General features: G+C 40.3%; 2 protein-coding genes across 3 annotated transcripts in view; one reads left to right on the plus strand and one right to left on the minus strand.

Moving 5' to 3' along the window:
• slc25a24 (solute carrier family 25 member 24) overlaps positions 1–5,793 on the minus strand; it is an 11,138-nt gene extending 5,345 nt beyond the window's left edge. Inside the window, exons 1-4 of the mRNA XM_020617080.1 lie at positions 5,093–5,793; positions 2,784–2,910; positions 2,488–2,575; positions 1,044–1,155 (exon numbers count right to left, since the gene is read on the minus strand). Coding sequence (XP_020472736.1) covers positions 1,044–1,155; positions 2,488–2,575; positions 2,784–2,910; positions 5,093–5,272 — 507 coding nt within the window. The 5' untranslated portion in view covers positions 5,273–5,793. The remainder of the gene's footprint in view (positions 1–1,043; positions 1,156–2,487; positions 2,576–2,783; positions 2,911–5,092) is intronic.
• Positions 5,794–6,487: 694 nt separating this feature from the next.
• LOC109969883 (protein FAM102B) lies at positions 6,488–20,064 on the plus strand. 2 transcript variants are annotated; one of them, XM_020617083.1, is made up of 11 exons: positions 6,488–6,895; positions 10,395–10,515; positions 11,918–11,947; positions 12,866–12,982; positions 13,734–13,780; positions 14,330–14,424; positions 15,941–16,042; positions 16,912–17,140; positions 18,281–18,417; positions 19,345–19,414; positions 19,980–20,064. In XM_020617083.1, the coding sequence occupies exons 1-11, from the start codon at positions 6,750–6,752 to the stop codon at positions 20,020–20,022; spliced, it is 1,137 nt and encodes a 378-aa protein (XP_020472739.1). In that variant the 5' UTR covers positions 6,488–6,749; the 3' UTR covers positions 20,023–20,064. The 2 variants fall into 2 exon arrangements, with proteins under 2 accessions (XP_020472739.1, XP_020472740.1); XM_020617084.1 differs by having other exon boundaries at positions 6,489–6,895; positions 15,944–16,042.
• Positions 20,065–21,664: the final 1,600 nt, after the last annotated feature.

Here is a 21,664-nt window from a genome sequence, read left to right on the forward strand (position 1 = left end):
AAAATACAGTAAAACTGCACATTTTAGAGTGGCCTAAGGCACACCTGTGCAATAATCATGCTGTCTAATCAGCATCTTGATATGCCACACCTGTGAGGTGGATGGATTATCTCAGCAAAGGACAAGTGCTCACTAACATAGATTTAGATTTGTGAAAATATTTGAGAGAAATAGGCCTTTTGTGTACATAGAACAAGTCGTAGATCTTTGAGTTCAGCTCATGAAAAATGGGGGCAAACGCAAAAGGGGTGCGTGTTCAGTGTATATAACTATTCCAGTTAACTAGTGGGGCATTCAAACGCTATTCTAGATTCATAACCATGTGACAAACTAACCGGGGACTGTAGAAAAAGAACCTACCATGTCCATACATCCCCCCATCATCTTCGAAATCAAGGGAAAACCAGTTTTCCTGTTGCTGCTGCTGAGGCTCCAGCAGAGCCATGGAAATCTCAAACCCTTGAAACAAAGCTGATCCAGTTCAATATAGTCCCAGCGCCGTACAAGCCCCCTGCAGTGAGATCGGGCTAAAGTGCTCAGATAGATGTTGAAGATCTGCAGATCCAGTGCAGTTTGTGCTGAAAAGTGCTGAGTACCGAGTGGCCACCAACCATCGGCATGAATGCTGGAGGTGGTGGAAAGTTGATGTTGGTAACCACTGCTTCACTCTCACCAGTGCCTCTTAATCCTATCCTGTTCCTCTCTCCTTGACCTGTCCCTGTCCTAATCCCACTGACAAGCTAATCCCTCTGCAGGTCAGACTGAAACTAGCTGACCTCCACCATGGTTAGCTTCTACAGGTTTATTTACGCTCTGAGACTGTGTATGTAAACAGACAACAAGCGTCAGAGATTAGCCATTGACTGGAACTGGCTGTGTGTCTGGTAGTGTACATGTAGTTCCATATAGTTCCATATAGCAAATGATCTACATTTCAAGATTTGGTTAAAACAGGAGGATCTGAATGTTTTGTTAGTTTATCTAACAGCAAATAAGTTCAGCATTAAAATATTAACACTAACATACAGACACAGTATAGTTACCGAGTCGTGCTTCCAGTAGCGAATAATCTCCTGCAGGTCGGTGGCTGGGTTAAACAGGAAGTGCTCCCTCCACTCATTCCAGTCCACAGTCATGGTGTCGTCCACATCGATACTGCAAAGAAAGAATGGACAGAAAACTGTCAGTCTTAAAATTTGTTTAAATCTAAATTCGTGGCTCATTTAAGACTCTGCTAACCGGGTCCAATTATTGATGTAAATGATGTATACTACTTTACTTTAGAACAGTGAAAAAGTTTTACATAGTCTCGTTTCAGAAAAATGTAGTGTACAAGGCATGGCTTGTGTATTTCTGAGCTTATTTTTCTACATTTTAAACAATTATAAAAATAAATACAGTAGATAATGAGTGGCATCATGCAGCTCTCTATTTATCCTTTGGCCTCTTCTACAATCCGTGTGTCCTCATCTGCCCCCAGTGCACATCTTTTACTTCCTCTCTCTGAGTCAGTTCGGCTGAGTGAAACACTCGCCCCTCACTCTCTGCAGTGGTCACAAATACCTCTCTGTGATTCACAGTCATGTGCATCCTGCTTTACTACTTCCTCTGGGTCTCACCGCCATGTGCTCCTACATGCATTTTGTTTATTCACATAAACAACTTTACTGTTCAGCTCCTTGCATGAACCTGGATCGACTTGCAAAGCAACAATCTATGTAGATGAAGTTTTGAACAGGACCCAACTCAGTTTAACATATGTTCATGTGACACAGAGAATAACACTTAAACGAGTCCTACAGTGAACTCTAGGGGCTTATTTCTCAAGTTGTGGTAAAACATTTCCAATACTACTCAACATTGTCACTCTTTACTTAATATCACTGTCACCTGCTTGTACATCTGGGTTTCTTGCCAAATTAACACATGCACACACTTCACACACACATGTAGATCACTCAACTTCCTCTACAAGTGACAAAACAGGTTACTGATGCAATCCAGCATTCTTAATAATTATCTAGTAAGACACATGTTGTAGTATCCCAGTGTTTGTTAATGTCTAATGATGATAAAATGTATTATTAGAAATAGGTTGTAGCCCAATTATCATTTAGAGCCAAATCAGTGAAGCAAAAATGTGTAATGCTCGTACAGTAACTACAGTCTTTAACTGTCAATTATTAGTTAAACGTAGGAGAAATCTCTCTCCCGTTAATGGTCTTATGACACGCTGGCAGTCATCTCGTCAGCTCTATCATGCACCATCAGCCCACTTTCCAGCTGCACCGAACTGGTTATCAGTCCCTCACACTGGTCCCCACCTTCAACATTTAACTGCTTTTTTCCACTTTTAGCTTAGGTTTTTGTTGCGGTTCACGAACGACAAAACCTTTTTACTGAGTCTTGTCAAATTTTACTCACAATTTGGTGGTAGAGTAGGAAAGAGACCTAATTTATGAGCAGCTGCAAAATAAGCAGAAACACCTTTGAAGGATCTTCTCTGCGGCCTCTCTGGAGACTTCCAGCCCCAGCTCAGCAAGCGACTGTTGAATTTCCTTGAAGTCTATTCGGCCTGTTTAAAATAAAAACACAGAAGTCCTGACTTTTTACACATGCTGAGGAAAGATAAATTCCCTAACACCGATATGGTAGATAGTATCAAATTCCCACCATTTCGTTTTAATTTTCAGGTAAATATTCAACATGGATTCTTATACTATTTGAACCATGGTTAGAGCCATAAACATAAAGCAATGCTGGGTAATAAAATTATACCATACCATCATTGTTTCTGTCCAAGCTCTTGAAGGTCAGCAGTAGTTTCTTCTCATGATCCTTGAGGTACTTGGCAAACTCACTGAAGTCAAGCCCTTCATCTCGGTTTTCGTCTCCAGAGGAAATGATTTTCTGAGGAAAATACAGAATAGCATCAGAGCCGGTGTCTTAGAGTTTCTGTTGTCTACCAGAAATCATCGCAGATGTCTGACCTTGAGGAGTTCAGGGAGAGGTTTACGCTTTGCTGTGACCTGAGGTATATCTGCCATCTCCTCTAATGGCAGCTGCTTGATTCTGCCAGTTGGTGGCACGGTAATGTGCCATCACTTTGACTGAACTCACTTCCTGTGTACAGTGCTGTACTTGGCCCAGTTATCTGTCATTATCTTTCCCTCACATACTGTAGTTTATGCTGTTTTTCTTTTTCTGCTTTGTACTTTTCATTGGTTTGTAAAGTTCTGGAAGAGCTGTCCCAGATCAAGAGAGGACTGAATTCAGTTGTGTTGCTGTGCTGTAGGTACTGTATGTAATGTTTGCACAAAAATGTGCAAAGTTCCTCAAGACATCAGCTGAAATCTAAAGCCCTGCGTTGCTAATAAGCAGATTCAAATGTTAATAGGTGATCCAAGATGGGGGCAGGTGCAGTGCACACAGAATGAAGACAATGGACTAAATAGGATGCCAGTTTTAATGAATTAGTCTTTGTTAAATGTCAGGAGATAAATTAGTGTGATGAATAAGGGCACTGCTGACTGAAAGGCTCTCGAGAGGCAGTCAGTGTGCATGTTTATTACCCGTTTATCATATTGTTATCATGTAATTGCACGGACAGGGAAAGCGCTGGTTTTATAGCACCTGGTCACACACAGCAGTGAACTCTCCTCTCATTCTTTCCTGACTCATTTCTTCAAAATGATCAGACTCACTGATGAGCATGAGGAATGCAAGATTATTTGCTTAGTAAAGGTGGGACCGGCCTCAAAAGGCGCAGCCCACGATAAGAAGCTCACCTGGATTTTGAGACACTTTGAAGAGAATGTGCTCCAGAATTTTTCAATCATACTGCTCCAGCCTGCATTTACCTACTTTTCTATTCTGGATTATTTGAAAATACTGTGTGTATGCTGCAGGTGATTTGATACTGTTACAGGAAAAATCGGAAAGAAGACATAAGGACTGAGACAAGCTGAAGTTTGAGCTCAAGAAAAAAAAGACAAAAGCTATGCATGAAATATTGAACTCCCTCCCTTGTCTTAATATTAGACTTCACAACATTTTCTAGCACTTGTTATTTCATCAAAGGGATTGCTGTGACTTGGGTTGGGTTTAAGTTTAAGATTAAGCCTATTAATGGAGGAGGAAATATATTTCCCTAAATTTAACCTGGCAGGACAAGAATGCTCTACACTCCCAGTTACACACCAGGAAGCCGCCCTGTGTCGTCACTGGGCAGACACGCTGGAGCAGATCTGCCATCTGCCCGCTCAGTCAGAGCCTTGTCACTATTATTATTAAATCATTTTAAATGACTTTTGGTTTTATCATTAGTTTACCCTTTTTATTTCCAGTTTGCATTAGTCTCATATTTTCCTGTTTACATTGGATCTGTCTGGTCATCAGCTTGTCGCTCATCTGTAAATCACTTTGATTGCACCAACATGTATAAAAACTGCTATATAAATCAATACAATTAAAAGACCCAGTATTGCTTCTAAATAGACTTTGTGATGAGACAGTTTTCCTATCAGTGTTTCCAAAACCATAAAAGAACTCTGGGACCTCAGGGTTAGGGTTTACAGCATGGAGAACTAAATATTTGGAACTATTACTGTGATATAAAAGTAGTGCAAAGTACAGTGCACAGTCAAGTGAAGTAATACTGAAGCTAGTGGATGAAGTGATCACCACTTTGACCGGTCATTTATTAAGCAAATGTGTTAAATACTTAGTGGCTGCAAGACAAAAAAAAAAACAATATGCAAACATCACCTTAGCCTCTGGGAAACTGTGGTGTGTCTCACTATGTCATGACATTTTATAGATAAATAATTAACTTAAAACATAATCAACAGTGTAAATAAAAAATCGATGCAGCCATGAAGTCAATTAAATAATGCAACAGTACTTAAGAGTAAGTTACTCCCTCTAAGGGCTGTCGTTTAGACTTCTACTAGGCCTATGTCAGGGTAAGTAAGGGGTAATGCTGAGTGGCTGCAGCCTGCCCAGATCCTTCAGGGATGTAGTACTACAATAAGTAGTATTTGTGACAGTTTTGCCCTCTCTACGAGGCCAGTTTGTTTGCTCTTGGCTCTACCTCAGCAGCTCCTTTCTCGGCTTTGATGCCCATAGCAGCTAGCCCTGCCTTCAACTCGGACACGTCCACTTTCCCATCCTTGTTGGTATCCAGCTTGGCGAACAGCTCGTCGTATGTCTTTGACACACTGCCTGCGCAGTGACAGTCCGTAAAAAACAGCTTCCTTACGACTTGATACATGGTTACGCTGAGAGTGAAAACTCCGGGCCTGTAGAGCTTCACACAGACGCACAATTAAACGGCTGCAGAAACACCCACGCACAGGGAGAACGATTTCTGGGGCTGGTACTTCTGGTTTCAGGCAGCTGGGTGGTCCTGTACGATTGCAACGAGATTTTCAAAGTGCTGCCTGAAAAAGAACTCGTAGCAAAGTCCATCAGTGGGTGCAGTGTATAATCCGGTAAATAATCATGTAGTTTTGCAGAAAGCAGTTTGTTGATGAGGTCGGTTAGCAGCGCTGAGCGAACGAGTGAAGAAGCTCGTTTGCCTGGGAAGTCCTCTGGCTGCGCGCACACACATTACAGACACACCCTACAACACCAACACTGCAATACGATATGAGGCACATTCATGAGTGCATACACAGGTGAGATGTCTAGCTGCTTTAATTGAAGTAGTTCTCTGTAATATCAAGCTTTTACTTTCTGCCTTTCTAAACTTGTTGTGCTGTGGTAATACCCACAACCGCAAACTGACTATGTCTGTTATAGCTACACAATGCAGTAGCCTAAAATCCCTGGGCACCATGGTACGAGCTTTATTTTAGTAATCTGTTTTAAATGAGTCATACCCACAGGAATCTGACAGCTGGTCTGCACAAGGCATAGGCTAGATACCAAATGCTGGAATAAAATTTTGATAATTTTATGAAATTATTCACGTGACCTACGCATATTTTTAACTTTTTATATAGCCTACTAAATTGTGCATATTTTGATCTATTTGACTCCAAAGGGTGTATGTTGTCAGTTTAAAAACAATGTTGGGTAATGCTTTCTTAAAATATTTGTTAGTGTGCAAAAAATGGCAGATAAATGACGCGATCGATTTGTTTGTAATAAAAACAATGTAGTTGGTCATTTTGTAAGTGTAGTGCAGTGTATACGTTGTACCGCAAGGTGGCGACAAATGTCATGTAACAGCAGCTGATTTCACGTTTCTTGTAATCAGGGTTGTTGTTGCCAGACTGACCGCCAGGGGGCGAAAGAGGGAGGAGGTGGGCTTAATTTGATAGCCATCAAATTAACAGCCGCCGTCATTGTACATCCGTTAAATCAACGCATACATCAAAATAAAAGCACAGGCAACACCACAGTGGTGTCTAGACGTCTTCGCGCACTTGCACGCACTGAGTAAAATGTAATGAAACACGTATATAGAATACGTATATTCTGTAATGCCTCATACACCTTTTCCATATGATACTTACTCTAAACTATAACATATAGAATAATATATACCTTTGTTTTGAAAATTGACGACAGGAAGTCGTTCTACTTTGTCGCTTCAGTAAATGTGACTGTTTTACAAGCAGCAGCTTCACCGTCTTCTGGCCACTCAACAAACAGAAAGCTGCATCTGTACTAGTGCACAATGGGGCTGTAAAGTGTGCGACGGTCGAGACTGGAGCATCTTAACAGTAATACAGATTTTGTGTATGGATTTAATGATGATGAAAAAGAAGAAATTCAAGTTCAAGGTGGATTTTGAGCTGGAAGAGCTCTCGTCAGTCCCCTTCGTCAACGGGGTCCTCTTTTGTAAAGTCAGGCTGTTGGACGGCGGCTTCTCTGAGGAGTCTTCTCGGTGAGGACGGTCACAAAAACACCGACGGCACCTGCTATCCTTTGCTCTTAGGTTAAATTGTCTCGGTAGTTGTAGCCTATTAAGCTACGTTAATAGCTAACTAGCTAGTAAGATGCAGGATTAATGTTAGAAACCAGCTAACGTCTGTTGATTGTTGATTCCGATTAGTTAACTAGTAACTGTAAACTGTATGTTAGTATCGACGGGGAATGTAAACATTGGCATTTGTCACAGTTCGTGCTCTGAAATATCCATCGATTAGTTGACATTTCCTTCATGTTCAAGGCGACATCTGGTTGCATTTCTCAGACTGACTTCTGGGTTGTGGGATTGATCATTGTGCTATGACTTGTCATATAAATGCCACAAAACCAAATGTGACTCCTTTAGCTGTTGCTGCTAAATCAAAAGTGTCAATAATGTCCTGGGCTGCCTCTGGCCCATGTTTTGTCCTAAGATTATCACTGAAGTAGGTGAATGGTGTCTCACTGCAACCTGTTATTGGTTATAAATGATCAGGTTATACCAACTAATTCCTAAGTGCAGCTGCAAGTCAGTCAAGACAGTGTATAGTTGTAAACCCCTAAAATATGCATATGCGTTAGGACAGTGTTTTCCTTCATTGTTGAATAAAGTTCAATAAAGTACCTACCTACCTGAATACAATGACATATTTTCTATATACACTCTGGCCACTTTATTGGGTACACCTGTTTCGTTGTATGCAGTTCAGTTCTGTGCTTATGAAGCTCAAAATATTTTGGTGAAATTGTCAAATGTCAACTATGTTTATTATCGAGGTCACAGTTAAAGGCTGTACTGTACTGTACTGGACTACATTATATTCAGAGATGTTCCTGATATTCTGACTAATTCATACATGTCTATTACAGTTTTCTTTATGATCTCATATCTGATTAAGCTGTTTAAACAAACATTTATTGTTAGTCTTTTACCATGATATTTCATGGCTTTTCCAGATTTTAATAAGACTTTCTAGAAAGTCATGTTTTGCTTCTCTGGTGATGTAATAGGTATAGTTGATTGTGTAAAGTTAGAATCACAATTGAGACACTCAAAAGGGGTTGTGTTTGGCCTTTTGGTTTGAAAAACAACATAAAAATTCACTTATAAATTAGATTGCCGTCTAACATTGGACAAAGGGAAAACCATTGTTTTAGAGGGAGGCTGTAGAGATTAGATGCCCCTGATTATATAAGAAGCCTTCTGTTTGCTCTGTGGTAAGTAGCTCTTGATATGGTCCAGTGGACTCAATCTGAAAGCTTTTAAGGTCATGACATTAGGGCCATTTTAATATAGCTGCAGTTTCTTTGTATATTTTTTCCACATGTGAGCAAACGCTGCAGCTAAATTAAATCAAGAAACTAAGATGTTCTTTGAATCCCACAACCAAATCAGTGAAGTTCTGGCTCTAATTAAAATGTCCTGCTCTGCCTGTGTAGTGTTTATACTTCATCTGTCTGATGTCTTAGCCTATAGATTTTACTCAGGAAAAAGATCACTGGTCACTAGTTCCACAGATATTCAGTTGCATTGTTTTGCAGCAGTTTGAGTTGTTAAACACACAAACTAGATTCCCGCTGACACTGTCATCCCATCTGTGAGTTTAAAGGAAGTGGGGATTGTTGTTTTATGAGCCTTTCTTTCCTTTGTTGTACCTTATCATCAGTACTACATTATTATTTCAGCCTAAAACAAAATGTTCTAGCTATACAAGTTTATTTCTTTGAATATCTAACATTTTATGGGCAAATCTTTCATTGCTGCTAAGCAGATGATGGCCCTGCATCACATTCATGTCGGTGTTTTCTGAGAGTGTGCGGTCTGATCACAGCCGCCTTTAAAAGAGTGTAGCTGTAGTTTAACAAGATACCTGACACATGCAGAGACATGAGCGAGACGACCTCCGCTTGTGCTTAAAACCAGATGTACTCAAACTCCCCAAAGATTTTGTTGCACTAAGAAATGCTGCAAGCAACAGTATACTTTATGTATTTATTCAAGACAGAATTCCCAAAGCACACAGTGTCCAGCTGGCTGGGCGCGCTCTCTCTGAAATGTGTCAACTTCAGGATGAAGTCGCCGTTTGCAAAACATTGGCCACACATCTGCTTCTTTTTATTTATTTGTGAGGAAGGGATATGCTGTGCAGCACAGGCCTATACATACAGTCAATTGTGTCCACCTTAACCGTCTCAGCAGTAATCCCAACATTCTGTTAAATGTTGCTCGGTCTTTTTGTCACTATTGCCAGATTCTTTTACTTAGTGCATCATTTTCAGATGCACTGAAAATGCAGTTTTCCTCTGCATTATAGAGGAAAACCATCCGCTCTGCTGGCACTTAAAACAGAAAAGTTGATCAAAATGAATGCACTGACAGAAGGGAGTTGGTTAGGTGAGTGGGAGAGGAGAAGATGCCAGTGAAAGACGCCATCTGGAGTATCATAATACACACACACACACACACACACACACAGCCTTCGCGTTTCACTTCATCTCACCCTTTCAGTGAGAACTGCTTGCATCTCTGTCATTTTAATGTGGAGGAGGATGTGTTTTTCTGTCAATACAAGCCACATATCTGCCACCATAACCTCAGGAGTTAAATGAATCATCACGTGAACAGTCCTATAATTACTTAGCTCATTTATTCTGCAGCTAGAAAATTTGACAATAAACCCACAAGCTCATATTGAATCAGTAGCCTTAAGTTGTGGAGAGAGGTGAGGATTGTTGATTCAGTAGTCACTGAACCTAAGTGGTTTTCATTGACAGTTAATTGTGATTTGGTAAAATGAAATTGTGCTCCCACAGTTTTGGGTGTGATTAGGGCTGTTAACACAAGAGACAATGCAGGAAGACGATGGTACTGGTTCGAAGAATCCACAATAAAGTGCACTGTTTTCTGAACACAGTGTTCGGTTGTGAAGTGTTTCCATCAATACCTTTCTTTTTTTTTTAGTACCAATACAAAACATTTGTAATAACTTGCTTTTGAGAATATAGACATTTTTATTCCAAAATCATTTTTGCATTTTCCAAAAGAAGCAGAGACTGTTCAAAGAATTAGACTTGAACTAATCAGGTGCATGATGCAGCTTTTGATACAGACTCAACTGCAACAGACATCAAGGGCTGATGTTCAAGTGTTTCATTATAGTAAACATTATTGCCCATGTGCAGTATTTGGTGCCTTGTGGCTCTGGTTCTGAGCCAAACAGTTAATCAGGGGTTACAATGGAAGTTTTCCAAGCTGCAAAAGACAATGCACCAGTTTTTCAGTTGTACAGTGACAGTCTGTAATGATGGAGCTACATAAAAAAGAGCTACTCTGCCACTATTCGTTTCAGTATTTTCACCAACACTGGCACAGCCTTTATCCGACCTATCGGAGTTGTCGAGCTCACGGTATGCAGTCTGTGTTCAACAAGTGTATGGTATCTGGCTTTAACAAGTCTTTGTGTCCTCTCTTACAGGGAGGCAGTGCAGGCCAACTGTGTTCGATGGAGGAAGCGGTTCTCTTTTCCCTGTAAGATGAGTGCCAGTGCAGGAACAGGTGTACTGGACCCCTGTGTGTGTCGTGTATCTGTCAGAAAGGTACATTATGTGTCTGTGGAGTCCCATTATGATACCAGATTTAGATACATTGAAGGCTGTTGGCCCATAATCTACTGCTTTGCATGTGAACAAATGTTATCAGCTTAAAGATGTACCCATAGACTGTATATAAAGATGGATGACGCGTTCCCTCCACTATGCAAAAGTGAAGCCAAAATATTGTGAATATGGTGGCTGCCATCTTGGCATTTTGCAGTAGTAACAGAGTAATTGAGTGATATACTGTATCATCTGAAATATGCGTGGTTTTATATCATCAATTTATTAAAAACAACTTTACCAGAAAAATGACCACTTGTACACACCTCAATGTGATAATATCCACCAAAACAACAGAAATCACCTCTGGAAAAAATGTATTTGATTCTTAGATTAGTTTGGCTCATGTCCCATCTACCAGCATGGAGGGGTTGGGGTTTATGATCTATATTGCAACCAGCCACTGGGGGCACTTGTTTTGCAGTGGCTTCACTTCTGGTAGTTGTCACCTTGTCCATCTTTTATACAGTCAATGGATGCACCAGGTGGGGGTTTTGTGCAAAAATGAAGGGTACTGATCTTGTCAGTGTGAACATAAAAGGAGTGTCTCTCACAAGATCTTTAACTGGAATAAATCCTGATAGTTTTATATGGAAAATGAAAAGTTGAGAGTGAAATGTCGATGTTAAACAGGAGGTAGCAAGCACAGCATTCTGAAGAAAGTAGACTCATCAATGTGAAATCTCTTGTCTCTCGTCCTTTTGCTGTCCTTTAACCTTTAGTGTACTCACTGTAGTTTAATTATGTCATGACACATAGTTTTTAAGGATGTAATAGATAAAATAAAGATGAATATACCTTGCTAGTGAAATGTGTCCTCTAAATCCACATTGTATCTTTAGGCTATTTCTAGCATGGCCTGCCCTCTTTGTTATAGGCGACCAAGCATATCAAGGATCCTTCACTGGCAGCTCCCTTTATCACTATTTTGACATTGAGATTAAAAGCTTTCAAGCCGCTGCCTCCCACTTTCCTTTGGAACAAGCAGCATCCAAAATCTTTTATATATTAGTGTTACATTGATGGAATGTTTCTGCTGATGACATGTAGAATATTTGTTGTATTTTATTATTATTATAGCTTAACTTGTAAAAGGACGAATGGCATTTACCAGGAGTAATCTCATCACTCTGATCTGTACAGAGCCAAAACATTAACTAACTGTCTTATTCCCTCCAGTTATTTTGAAACGGTTAAATCTCAGGGACATTTCGCAGGCAGATAGTGTTCACTAATGCCATCTTTTTTTTTTTTACCTAATCATTTTTAAGGTTTCAGACATGAGAATTTGAAACTTTGTGTGTCACATTATAATCTAAATGTTTATGCTTCTCTTCTCCAGGAGCTGAGGGGTGGGAAGGCATATGCAAAGGTAATTCTTCACATACTTCTGTTACCTAACTACCATTCACTAACCCAGCCTGCACGTCACCTAGATTTACAGATATATTGATGTGTATATATAGTCTTGTGAGTCCATAGAAAACAGATGGCATTCGCTGCCTGCAGATTGGCTCATTATGGACTGTTCCTGCTTTCACTGTTTTGAAAGTCATTATTTCCTGAGGCTCTTAAAATACTTCTTGTGGACTTCATAGACTACATAAAATGTTTTCACCTAAATACTGAAATTGCTGAAAATTTCTAGTTTAACTGGATCTCAGCTCAGCTTTTGACACTGTAGACTGGGTTGTCCTAACTGGTTTGCATCTTATTTAATGAACAATTTTCTGTAATGGTTAGCGATGATATGTCTGCTGCTGCTGGTTTGAGCTGAGAGCCACAAGGCTCTGTCTTTGGCCCTTTTTTATTTCTAATCTACATGCTAGGCCTCTTAGGCCACAGCATTTTTTGTTTGAATATATCTTTAGTACACTGGCATAGGAATTACCAGGTTTTCTGCTGTAAATATCACAGTCATATAATGTGTTCTGATTTCATCAAGTATAGACCAACACAATGTGCATGATAAATCACAAATAATTAACCTACAATCTTTTGTGCTTTTTTTGAACACACCCTTTAAACATTCACAAGATAATTGTAGATAATGTATTTTTTATTCCCATTCATTTTTTTCCTGCTCATGTTTTATTATGAAGCACTTTTGTTTTTAAAAGTGATACACAAATAAACCTTTGTTTACTTGTCCTCATGAATTTCTGTGAAGCTTCCCTCATGTCCTGAGAACTGTCACTTTACACCCAGAGGTTGTCACAGTGCTGACTGGCAACAGATCAGTCCCATGAGAGGAAACCAAGTTCACCCTGTGTCATTCTTCCTCCTCCAGCTTGGATTTGCAGATCTGAATTTAGCAGAGTTTGCCGGCTCAGGGAATACAACCCGCAGATGTCTGCTGGAAGGCTATGATACCAAAAACACTCGCCAGGATAACTCCATTCTCAAGGTAACACTGATCTGTGCTAAAACATTCCATTTTGAGTTCTGCCACAGTGTTTTGAATAAAAGTGTGATATTTTTCTCAGTGGGGAAAAGCTTTTTGTATAAATGCCCAGGTGGTCCAGTAGTTCGTAGTCAGAGATAAATAGAGCAGTGTCAGATGTGGAAATTGTCGTCATCTGCTGCATTTCATGAAGAATTATAACAGTCCCTAAGGTGTGACAAATCTCTTATTTTAAAAAGAGCAAAACTAACAAAGTAGCAATACTACGGTATTGTAGTACTTTGTTACAAGTAAAACCTGCAATGAAAATGTAATTAAGGTCAGAGTATGTATTATACACAAATTACCTAAAGTAAAAGTACACATAATGCAGAAAAAGGGCCTGCGTGTGTATGTTATGCTGTTATGTTATTGGATTATTATTGATGCATGCATTTACGTATGTGCAACAGGCTCGTTAGTTGAGATGGAACAGATTTTTAACTGCTTTATATGCAGTACTTCTGGGATACTTTGTAACAGTGCATCATATTCTATAAGCTCATCACATTTTGCGTGAAAGAACTTAAGCTTCAAGTAAACACAACTGTCAAATGTAGTAGAATAAAAAGTTCAATATTCCCTCTTGAACTAAAAACTTGTCTAACATTTTGAGTTATTCAGGAAGTACAGAATCACTTGGTCTGCAGTTCGCCTGCGACTTTGTCTGGTCTCACTTAAGAATCTTAAGTTGTTTTTTTTCTTCGTTTTACAGGTTATCATCAGTACACAGCTCATGTCAGGGGACCCCTGTTTTAAAACGTAAGTTAAAGTAACATTTTTCATTCATTCGACATTCTTGACTATATACATTTGATTGGACTGGGAAAAGAATTTAATAATGCTGCAAAAGGTGTGGCACTTACATCTGGTCTTTGTCAGACTTGGAAAAGTTTCATGGGAAATAAACAGTACAGCATTATGCAACCCTAAGTAACTGTTATCAGCTTATCAACAACAGCTTTGCAAATGTCAGTAACAGACAGTTCATCTACAGTATAAGGTGGCCTTCTAGTTCACTGGCCTAAAATTGCTCAGCAGCCTGCATGGTAATGCCAAAAGCTGTATCTTCTTTTATTTCAGAATGTACTGCATATTCACTTTTAGCTTTAGCCTGAATGCTATTCTGAGTGCTAATAATTTGACCAATATTTCTCTTGATTCATCTAGATTTTTACTCATTGCTCACCATTTCCCTGTTTTTTTTTTTTTTGTTTGTTTGTTTTTATCAATGTGTTTTGCTTTTTAAATAACTGGACCATTGAAGTGCAAGATAAAAATGAAGGCTCACTGTCTTCCCTCTGTCCTCAGGCCTCCCTCCACAGCCACAGTGATTGGAATCCAGGGTGATGGAGAGAGCCTGCTGGAGGAGAGGAGGGGAGGAGACTCTCAGAAAAGCTGTTCTGGTGAGGCCAGTTTCACCCGTTACCCTCCTCAGCTCTGCTTAGCCATGCCATTTGCCTTTCCAATTATTTACCAGGACCTGGTAAAAGCCACTTGAGTCATGCCATTTTGTGCTGAGCCAGTGTTAGTTTGGGAGTTCCTAACAGATGTAATAACAGTCGTATTGTTTTCCGATCCAGTCTTTCCTGCATTAGGCTCCTGTTAAATGGTGGTGTAGATTTACATAGAAATGATATATGTATACATTTCTAAAATATCTTTTTTTCTCTCTTTTTAATCATTTTGGATTGTATTACCATGCTGAAGCAGATATTCATTTTGGCTCAGTCCCTTATGCACAGTTGGCATCTACACTGCATGAGTAGGTTCACTCATCATTAGTTCATCACTTGCTGTTATTGCAATGTCAGTTTCTAGTCTGAAGATCTACATTCAGATCAGGGGAGGGTGTAAGTTATAACTGGTACCTTCTAATAGAGCACCTTGTTAGATGTACAAAGTCACTGCCTTTATCTCCCAAATAAATGTTCAGCATTTACAAAAGTAATTATAGCATAACCTCTGCGTTACCTTGTCACACCACTGCCTGCTGCTGCCTTAAATAAAAGTTTTATACACTTAAATGACTGGAAGCTACAAGAGGGAAAGCTTTGTTTATCACCAAGTGTAGCAGCTAATATCCACATTAAGCCTGACATAGATCAATTTTATTGCACCTTTTCACTATTTGTTTGTTGATGTACCATTTGACTTACGGAAGGCTGTAGGTGACTTGGCCCTCCAACACATCAAGTGTCACTTTGTGCTGTTGTGTTCTGTCGCATGTAAACTCTTGGATCACTATTGGTAATTTCTGTAGTTAAGCTGCAGGTACTGGTCTTATAACCCATGTTTGATAGATCCTTCATGTTTGTGCCTGTGTGCACTCGTCTCTTTACATAATGATACACTTCAGCTGTTGTGAAACTTTCTATTCCAGATGCCCCTTTCTGCCACGTTTCAAACCCCCCCACACTCGTTCTGTATGTGCTCGTGTGAACATATTGCAGCTGAAGCTTTAGTGCCGCAGCTCTTTCATGTATAATTTAAACCATTTCTCTTTTAGATCGGTTACAATCTGCTCTGGCCCTGTAGGCTCTTACATGATTAAAAATAGGCCTGTGTGCAAGTCTGTCTGAGGGGCTTGTGTGTTTGCATGGATACACCATGAGTGTATTTCTCTGCTGCAGGCTCTTTCTCATCAGCATCGTGTGTGTGTGTGTGTGTGTGTGTTTACAACGCTGCTGCTTCATCTTTCAGTTCAAATGGGAGATTTGGTCAGTTAAGAGCAGTTGTGTTTTTATTGCTTCTCTTCACATCTCCTTAACAATTTCTTCTTATCCTATGGTAATATGATATTAAATATGATATTTAATCTATACTTAAACCTGTACATGTAGTGATGGTGTTTGTTTGCAGAACAGGCTCTTTGAAGCTTTCAAACCTTTGTCATCCCGTCTTTTCTTCTTTCTAATCCAGCAGAGTCTCGAGAAGGGAGGTGTCCTGTTGTGTCTGAAGAGTTTGGCGGCTGTGGTCACTCCCGAACATCCAGTTACGCCAGCCAACAGTCCAAACTCTCAGGTACGGGCAGCCGTCATCAGTTTTTCTATGTAAAATCAAACTGCATACAGCTTTTGACTGAGAAGGGAAGTGATAAAATGATTTTCCAATGATGCTTCACCAGAGCCTGCGGCTTGAGTTTCCATAACAGGCAGATCAGATGACGGTAATAAAAGACTAGAAGATGTAGAGAGATGCACTGAGAGCTCTAATGACCCTCTAATTCTGAAGTTGATAATGTATTTCCTGCCATATTAACTCTTGATAGATTTATCTGAACCTTGTACAAGTGTGTGGGAAGTTTGCTCTTCCATAGCTGTGGTGAACTGATGGTCTGAGGTGGCGTTTGCTGCAGACAACAACAGTGTGCAGGTGTCGCTGCAACTCTGCTGATCTGCTCAATCATTAAACATGCTGCCAGTCAGGTTTATGGGACAGCAAAATGGGTTTTATCAGAAAAATCAGTAGTGTATAATGCTTCATAAAAATTGCAGATTGCTTCCTGAATTAATATTTTAATTCTGTTGGGCAGTCAGTGTCTCCTGCATCTACCATTAGTAAAGCCATTATTGAATGTTTATGTGCATATAATATCCAATGTATCACTTTCCATTATGTTTTAATGGAAATTGGACCACTGGTGCCATTACTACATAAATGTGTAACATTATTCTACTATACTGTACATCTTTGCAGGATTTGTCACTTTGACAAATTGGTGCATTAGCCTAGTGGAAGTAGAGTAGAAAGGGCTGCTGGTCAAAGGTCAGTTTTTACTGGCTTTTAAAGAAGATGGATCAGTTTAATCTAAAAATGGCAAGGTAACTCTAGAACATATTACTGAAGAACTGCTGCTGTATGGTTATAAATTCACTGGCCACCTCTCTCAGGCTACAGCACAGGTCACTCCCGTTCCTCGAGCATGTCAGAGTTCAGCCACCGGAGAAACCATTCAGTGGGCAGCGCCTCAACGGGCATTGGCAGCATCCCAGAGCCCAGTGAGGACCGAGAGTCCAGACCCTGTCCTGCTCTGCCTGAACACCCACTCCCCACCGCCACCACTAGCAACCCACAGGGCACACCGGTACGGAATGCCTCATCCTGTGAACGCCTCAATAGGTGAGCCTGTAGGTTGTTTGGTAAGTAAGGGAGCAAGAGGAAATGTAATTTATGCAAAGTAACATACAGACGTAATCATTGACAGTACTATTTATTGAAAAGAAAGCAGCCAGCAAGTCAAACATTCAAAACCTCTTATTGTAGCTACTGAATATACAATAAAGTTGCAGTTATTTTAGGGAAGTAAACTGTAGCCATCACCCCTGAATCTGATAAGACACTTATAATTTTAGACCACCTCTTTGAAATGCAGTGAAGCATTTTGTCAGTTCTCAAGCAAGTTTTACTTTAGTGTGAAAATTAATTTGTATATTTAAATATGTCACTGTGTGAGCTAAGGTACAGCCCATAGCCTGTTTTATGCTTGTTAATTAGTGAAGATCAGAGATGGTGGCATGCAAAATTTGTGACCTTTGACCTTAGACAGGTTAATTGGTTCCCACTGTTTCAGTTTTTATGCTAAGCTAAGCTAACCAGCTGGAGGCTATAGCTACATACAGACAGGAACAGTAGCAACTTTGTCATCCAGCTCCTGGCAATAAAGTAAATAAGTATTTCCCAAAATGTAAATTAAAATGTGTGTATAGCACATTTCTGTACAACTCAATGCATTTTTCAAAGTGCTTTACAGATATAAAATAACGTAAACCAGTAAATTAAAAAGAACAAAAATAGAAAACATTGAAAAGACTAAGGGGGAAAAAATGAACCAAAGATATTTTAAAACATGAATACAATAAATAAAATAGTTAATTATTCTCTAGGCAGGGTAAAAATAAGTATTTACTTTCAGCTGCTCTCAGATCATCAGGTAGACTGGGCACAAAAGCTAAAACCTGCCTCAAACATTTTTGTCCTGCACTGCAGAACCATGAAATCACTCATGCCTGTGGCCCTGAGAGCCATTCACACACAGTGAGGCACAAGTGTTCTCTAGAGTAGCCACAGTCGACATGAAGCCACAAGAAAACGGATCAGAGAGCTGCTCTTAACAGCAAGTGTGTGGCTGCTACTAAAACAGACCTCATTTCCAGCAATGCAAGTGGAACCCTTGGTGACCACACGTGCTTGGCACTAAATGAAATATAGGAGCAGGCTCCACGCTTTATAGACAGTGATTCTGCTGCATCCTCCCCTCAGACATCCAGTGAAACAGGACTCCATGGAGTCTCAGCTAAAGCGAATGGACGACACGAGGGTGGATGCTGACGACGTGGTTGAAAAGATTCTCCAGAGTCAAGACTTCACACCCAGTCTCCTGGACTCCAGTGCTGAAGGTGAAACACACACACACACACACACACACACACACACACACACACACAGAAACAGAGGGAGGTCTTTGTGTCGTCTTCGATGAGCAGAAAACTAACCAGCAACAGTTATGAAAAGCATTGAAGTAATTCAAGTTTTTCCAGTTTATCACATCACAATTTGAATAGGTTTGCCATGATTGGTGATCAGGTCAGTGTCATCTGCAGAAAGACAGATGGAGAAAAACACAGGGAGGGGGAGCGTGGAGGGACAGAGAAACAGAGAGGGAAAGGCGAGAATGAGAGAAGCAAATAGTGTACCATTTCCATGTACCACTTCAACTGAACTGAGTTTGAACTTTAGTTGCTTTTCAGAACCAGATTAATACAAAAATACAGTATAATATTAAGACCTCATTGATCTGTGATGGAAAATTCACAAGCTACCCAGCAGTTATTCAAATTAAATTCATATAAGCTAATTAAAACTAACTCCCACCTTTAACAGCGGCAACATTAAGTGTGATGTACACAATAGTCATGTTTTGTCTGACCAACAGTCGAAATTCAAAAAATATTCAATAATATTCTCCCAATCAACTATTCAATGGATCTACTTACCAATTATTTTAGCTCCATGGTTAAACAGAAAAATAGATATTAAAAATCATTAATTGCAGCCCTACCCTGAAGTACAAGTGCATGTTGCTACTGCGCAGTTGGATAATAGAATAATGAAACCGCCAGCATTGTGTTGGCCGGCTCAGAGCAGTGGGGTATTGTTTTTCTTTCCAAGGTCTCTTCCTGCTCAAAGATAGGAAAAGAACACTGCTGTCAATACACAATTATTTTTAGATTGCCTAGCAACTGGCTGCTGCTCATGAGGAATCATACAAGAGGATGTGGGTCTTCTCTGTACTGACTGAATGTTACTAAAACTGTCTGTTTCAGAGGAAGGGCTGCGGCTGTTTGTCGGGCCTGGGGGAAGCACAGCCCTTGGAAGCCATCACCTTCCCACCAGGTGAGCTCCATGAGCCTGCAGATATTCACTGAACTGAAGTGATAGCAACTGATGTTTTCAAATGGACCTGGTGGAGACAGACAGTGAGTCAGGTCTTTTGCAGGAGGTTTAGATCATAACTGATGATTACAACTTTCTTTAGATGAGCATATGCAATAAATAGCCACAGCCCAAAACAACAGTTTGACAGGTTCAGATTTTTCAGTCACATTTTATGCACCAAGATTGAAGCTGCATTTTTGAGACGTCTATCATGCATCCAATACACTCCTATATTAACTAGTATTATCTGCTGGAAGGCTCACAGACCAGTGAGCCAATATTTCTGCATTAGCTGAGGCAGCTACAGGACAGAGGTGAAGGTGAAAGGCTGGGTGGAACGTAACAGAGAAGGGTGGGGTGGTTTACTTTGCACTCATGCTAGCACAAGCCTGATTTAGAAAACCTGTATATTGTAGCTTTAAGCAAGAGGAAATTGCATGCGCCATTATGTGAGCTATACTCTGTACCATCCACATCTGTCACCACCTATGATAGCTCACCTTTTCCTTTCTCGTCCTCCCAGGGTTGGTGCCGGAGCGTACGAGCAGGTGGTGATAAAGCGTTAGACCTGCAACCTCTTAAGTGATGGACTGACTGCTTGCATCCAGAAAACTGGAAATGAGGTTGTGTCTATTTCAGTCTCCCTTGCTACAGCGCACACACACACACACATCACCTGCTCACTCAGTGAACAGTCAGTTGTACAACAGTGCCATCCTGAGCTCATATAACAATGTAGCTTCCTGACCGACTTTTTTAATAGGCAGAGGTGGACAGTTATTGTCTCACTATAAACACAGACAGCTGAGAAACATTGGCCAGATTGTTCAAAACATTTAACTCAGCCTATTGTAAACTGTTAGGAACTGGAAGAAAACAGCTGACCTCAAACAGAGGATCAGGTGTATGATCGATGCTGAAGAGGGGTTTGCCATGTGCTGCCAATACATTCCTTTTGTCTCTAGGTGTTTAACTTCCTTCTCAAACAGGACAGTCTTGTTTAATATTCTCCTATAAGCTGCTGAAATGCTGTAGTCGATGCGCTGATAGTGTCAGACTTGAGCTATTAGATGTGCAAGTGTGGACCGTGTGCGACTATGTATGTGGATATTTCCGTTAAGTGCTAAGGCCACTTGTATTAGTAGTAGCAGCTACCCTGTTAGACACTGAGTGGATGTAATACAAGACATGTCATGTCGGTACTCGCTAAGAGAGAATGGGAGAACAAGGCAGTTGGCTCACTTGTAACCACAGAGGTCCCCCCAAACTACTGAGGGCTGTTTTACAAAACCCCACAGTACTAACCTGCCCCACAGTGGCAAAACAGTAACAAATGTGGTCACATTTGCTTTGCAGTATGAACTAAATGCTGTACAAATGACGTTTCAGTTAAAACAGCTGTTAAAATTTACAGATATTGGCTCTAACAACCAGTCAGAACAGAAACAGTAACTGTACTCTAGTCTGAGCTCTGCCGGCTAGAAGCTGGACAGCTACGTGTATCATCTCAGTCAACGGGTCAGTACCTAGCCTTAGCAAAAGCTAAAACCAAATACACTTTTCCTTGAGCTGTTCTACAGTCAGGGAAAAAATTATTTGAACCCCAGCTGATTTTATAAGTTTGCCCACTAACAAAGAAATGATCAGTCTACAATTTCAATGGTAGGTTTATTTGAACAGTGAGAGACACAACAATAACAAAAAAATCCAGAAAAATGCATTACAAAAAAAGTTCTATAATTAATTTGCATTTTCATGAATGAAATAAGTATTTGATCCCCTATCAGTCAGCAAGATCTCTGGCTGCCAGGTGTATTTTATACAGGTAACGAGCTGACATTGGGAGCCCTCTCAGCTCGTTACCTGTATAAAAGAGACCTGTCCACAGAAGCAATCAATCAATCCAGATTCCAAACTCTTCACCATGGCCAAGACCAAAGAGCTTTCCAAGGATGTCAGGGACAAGATTGTGGACCTACACAAGGCTGGAATGGGCTACAAGACCATCGCCAAGCAGCTGGGTGAGAAGGTGACAACAGTTGGTGCGATTATTCACAAATGGAAGAAACATAAATTAACTGCCAATCTCCCTCGGTCTGGAGCTCCATGCAAGATCTCACCTCGTGGAGTTTCAATGATAATGAGAACGGTGAGGAATCAGCCCAGAACTACTCGGGAGGAACTTGTCAATGATCTCAAGGCAGCTGG

Source organism: Monopterus albus, unplaced genomic scaffold, assembly GCF_001952655.1.
Source record: "Monopterus albus unplaced genomic scaffold, M_albus_1.0 scaffold184.1, whole genome shotgun sequence".
Taxonomy (NCBI): domain Eukaryota; kingdom Metazoa; phylum Chordata; class Actinopteri; order Synbranchiformes; family Synbranchidae; genus Monopterus; species Monopterus albus.

What these genes read in the sequence shown, in the direction of transcription:
- LOC109969883 (XM_020617083.1), top strand. Translation starts at nt 6,750, where the DNA reads ATGGATTTAATGATGATGAAAAAGAAGAAATTCAAGTTCAAGGTGGAT. An exon ending in TTCTCTGAGGAGTCTTCTCG is followed by an intron (nt 6,896 to 10,394) that starts GTGAGGACGGTC and finishes CCTCTCTTACAG; the next exon opens with GGAGGCAGTGCAGGCCAACT. An exon ending in AGCCATCACCTTCCCACCAG is followed by an intron (nt 19,415 to 19,979) that starts GTGAGCTCCATG and finishes TCGTCCTCCCAG; the next exon opens with GGTTGGTGCCGGAGCGTACG.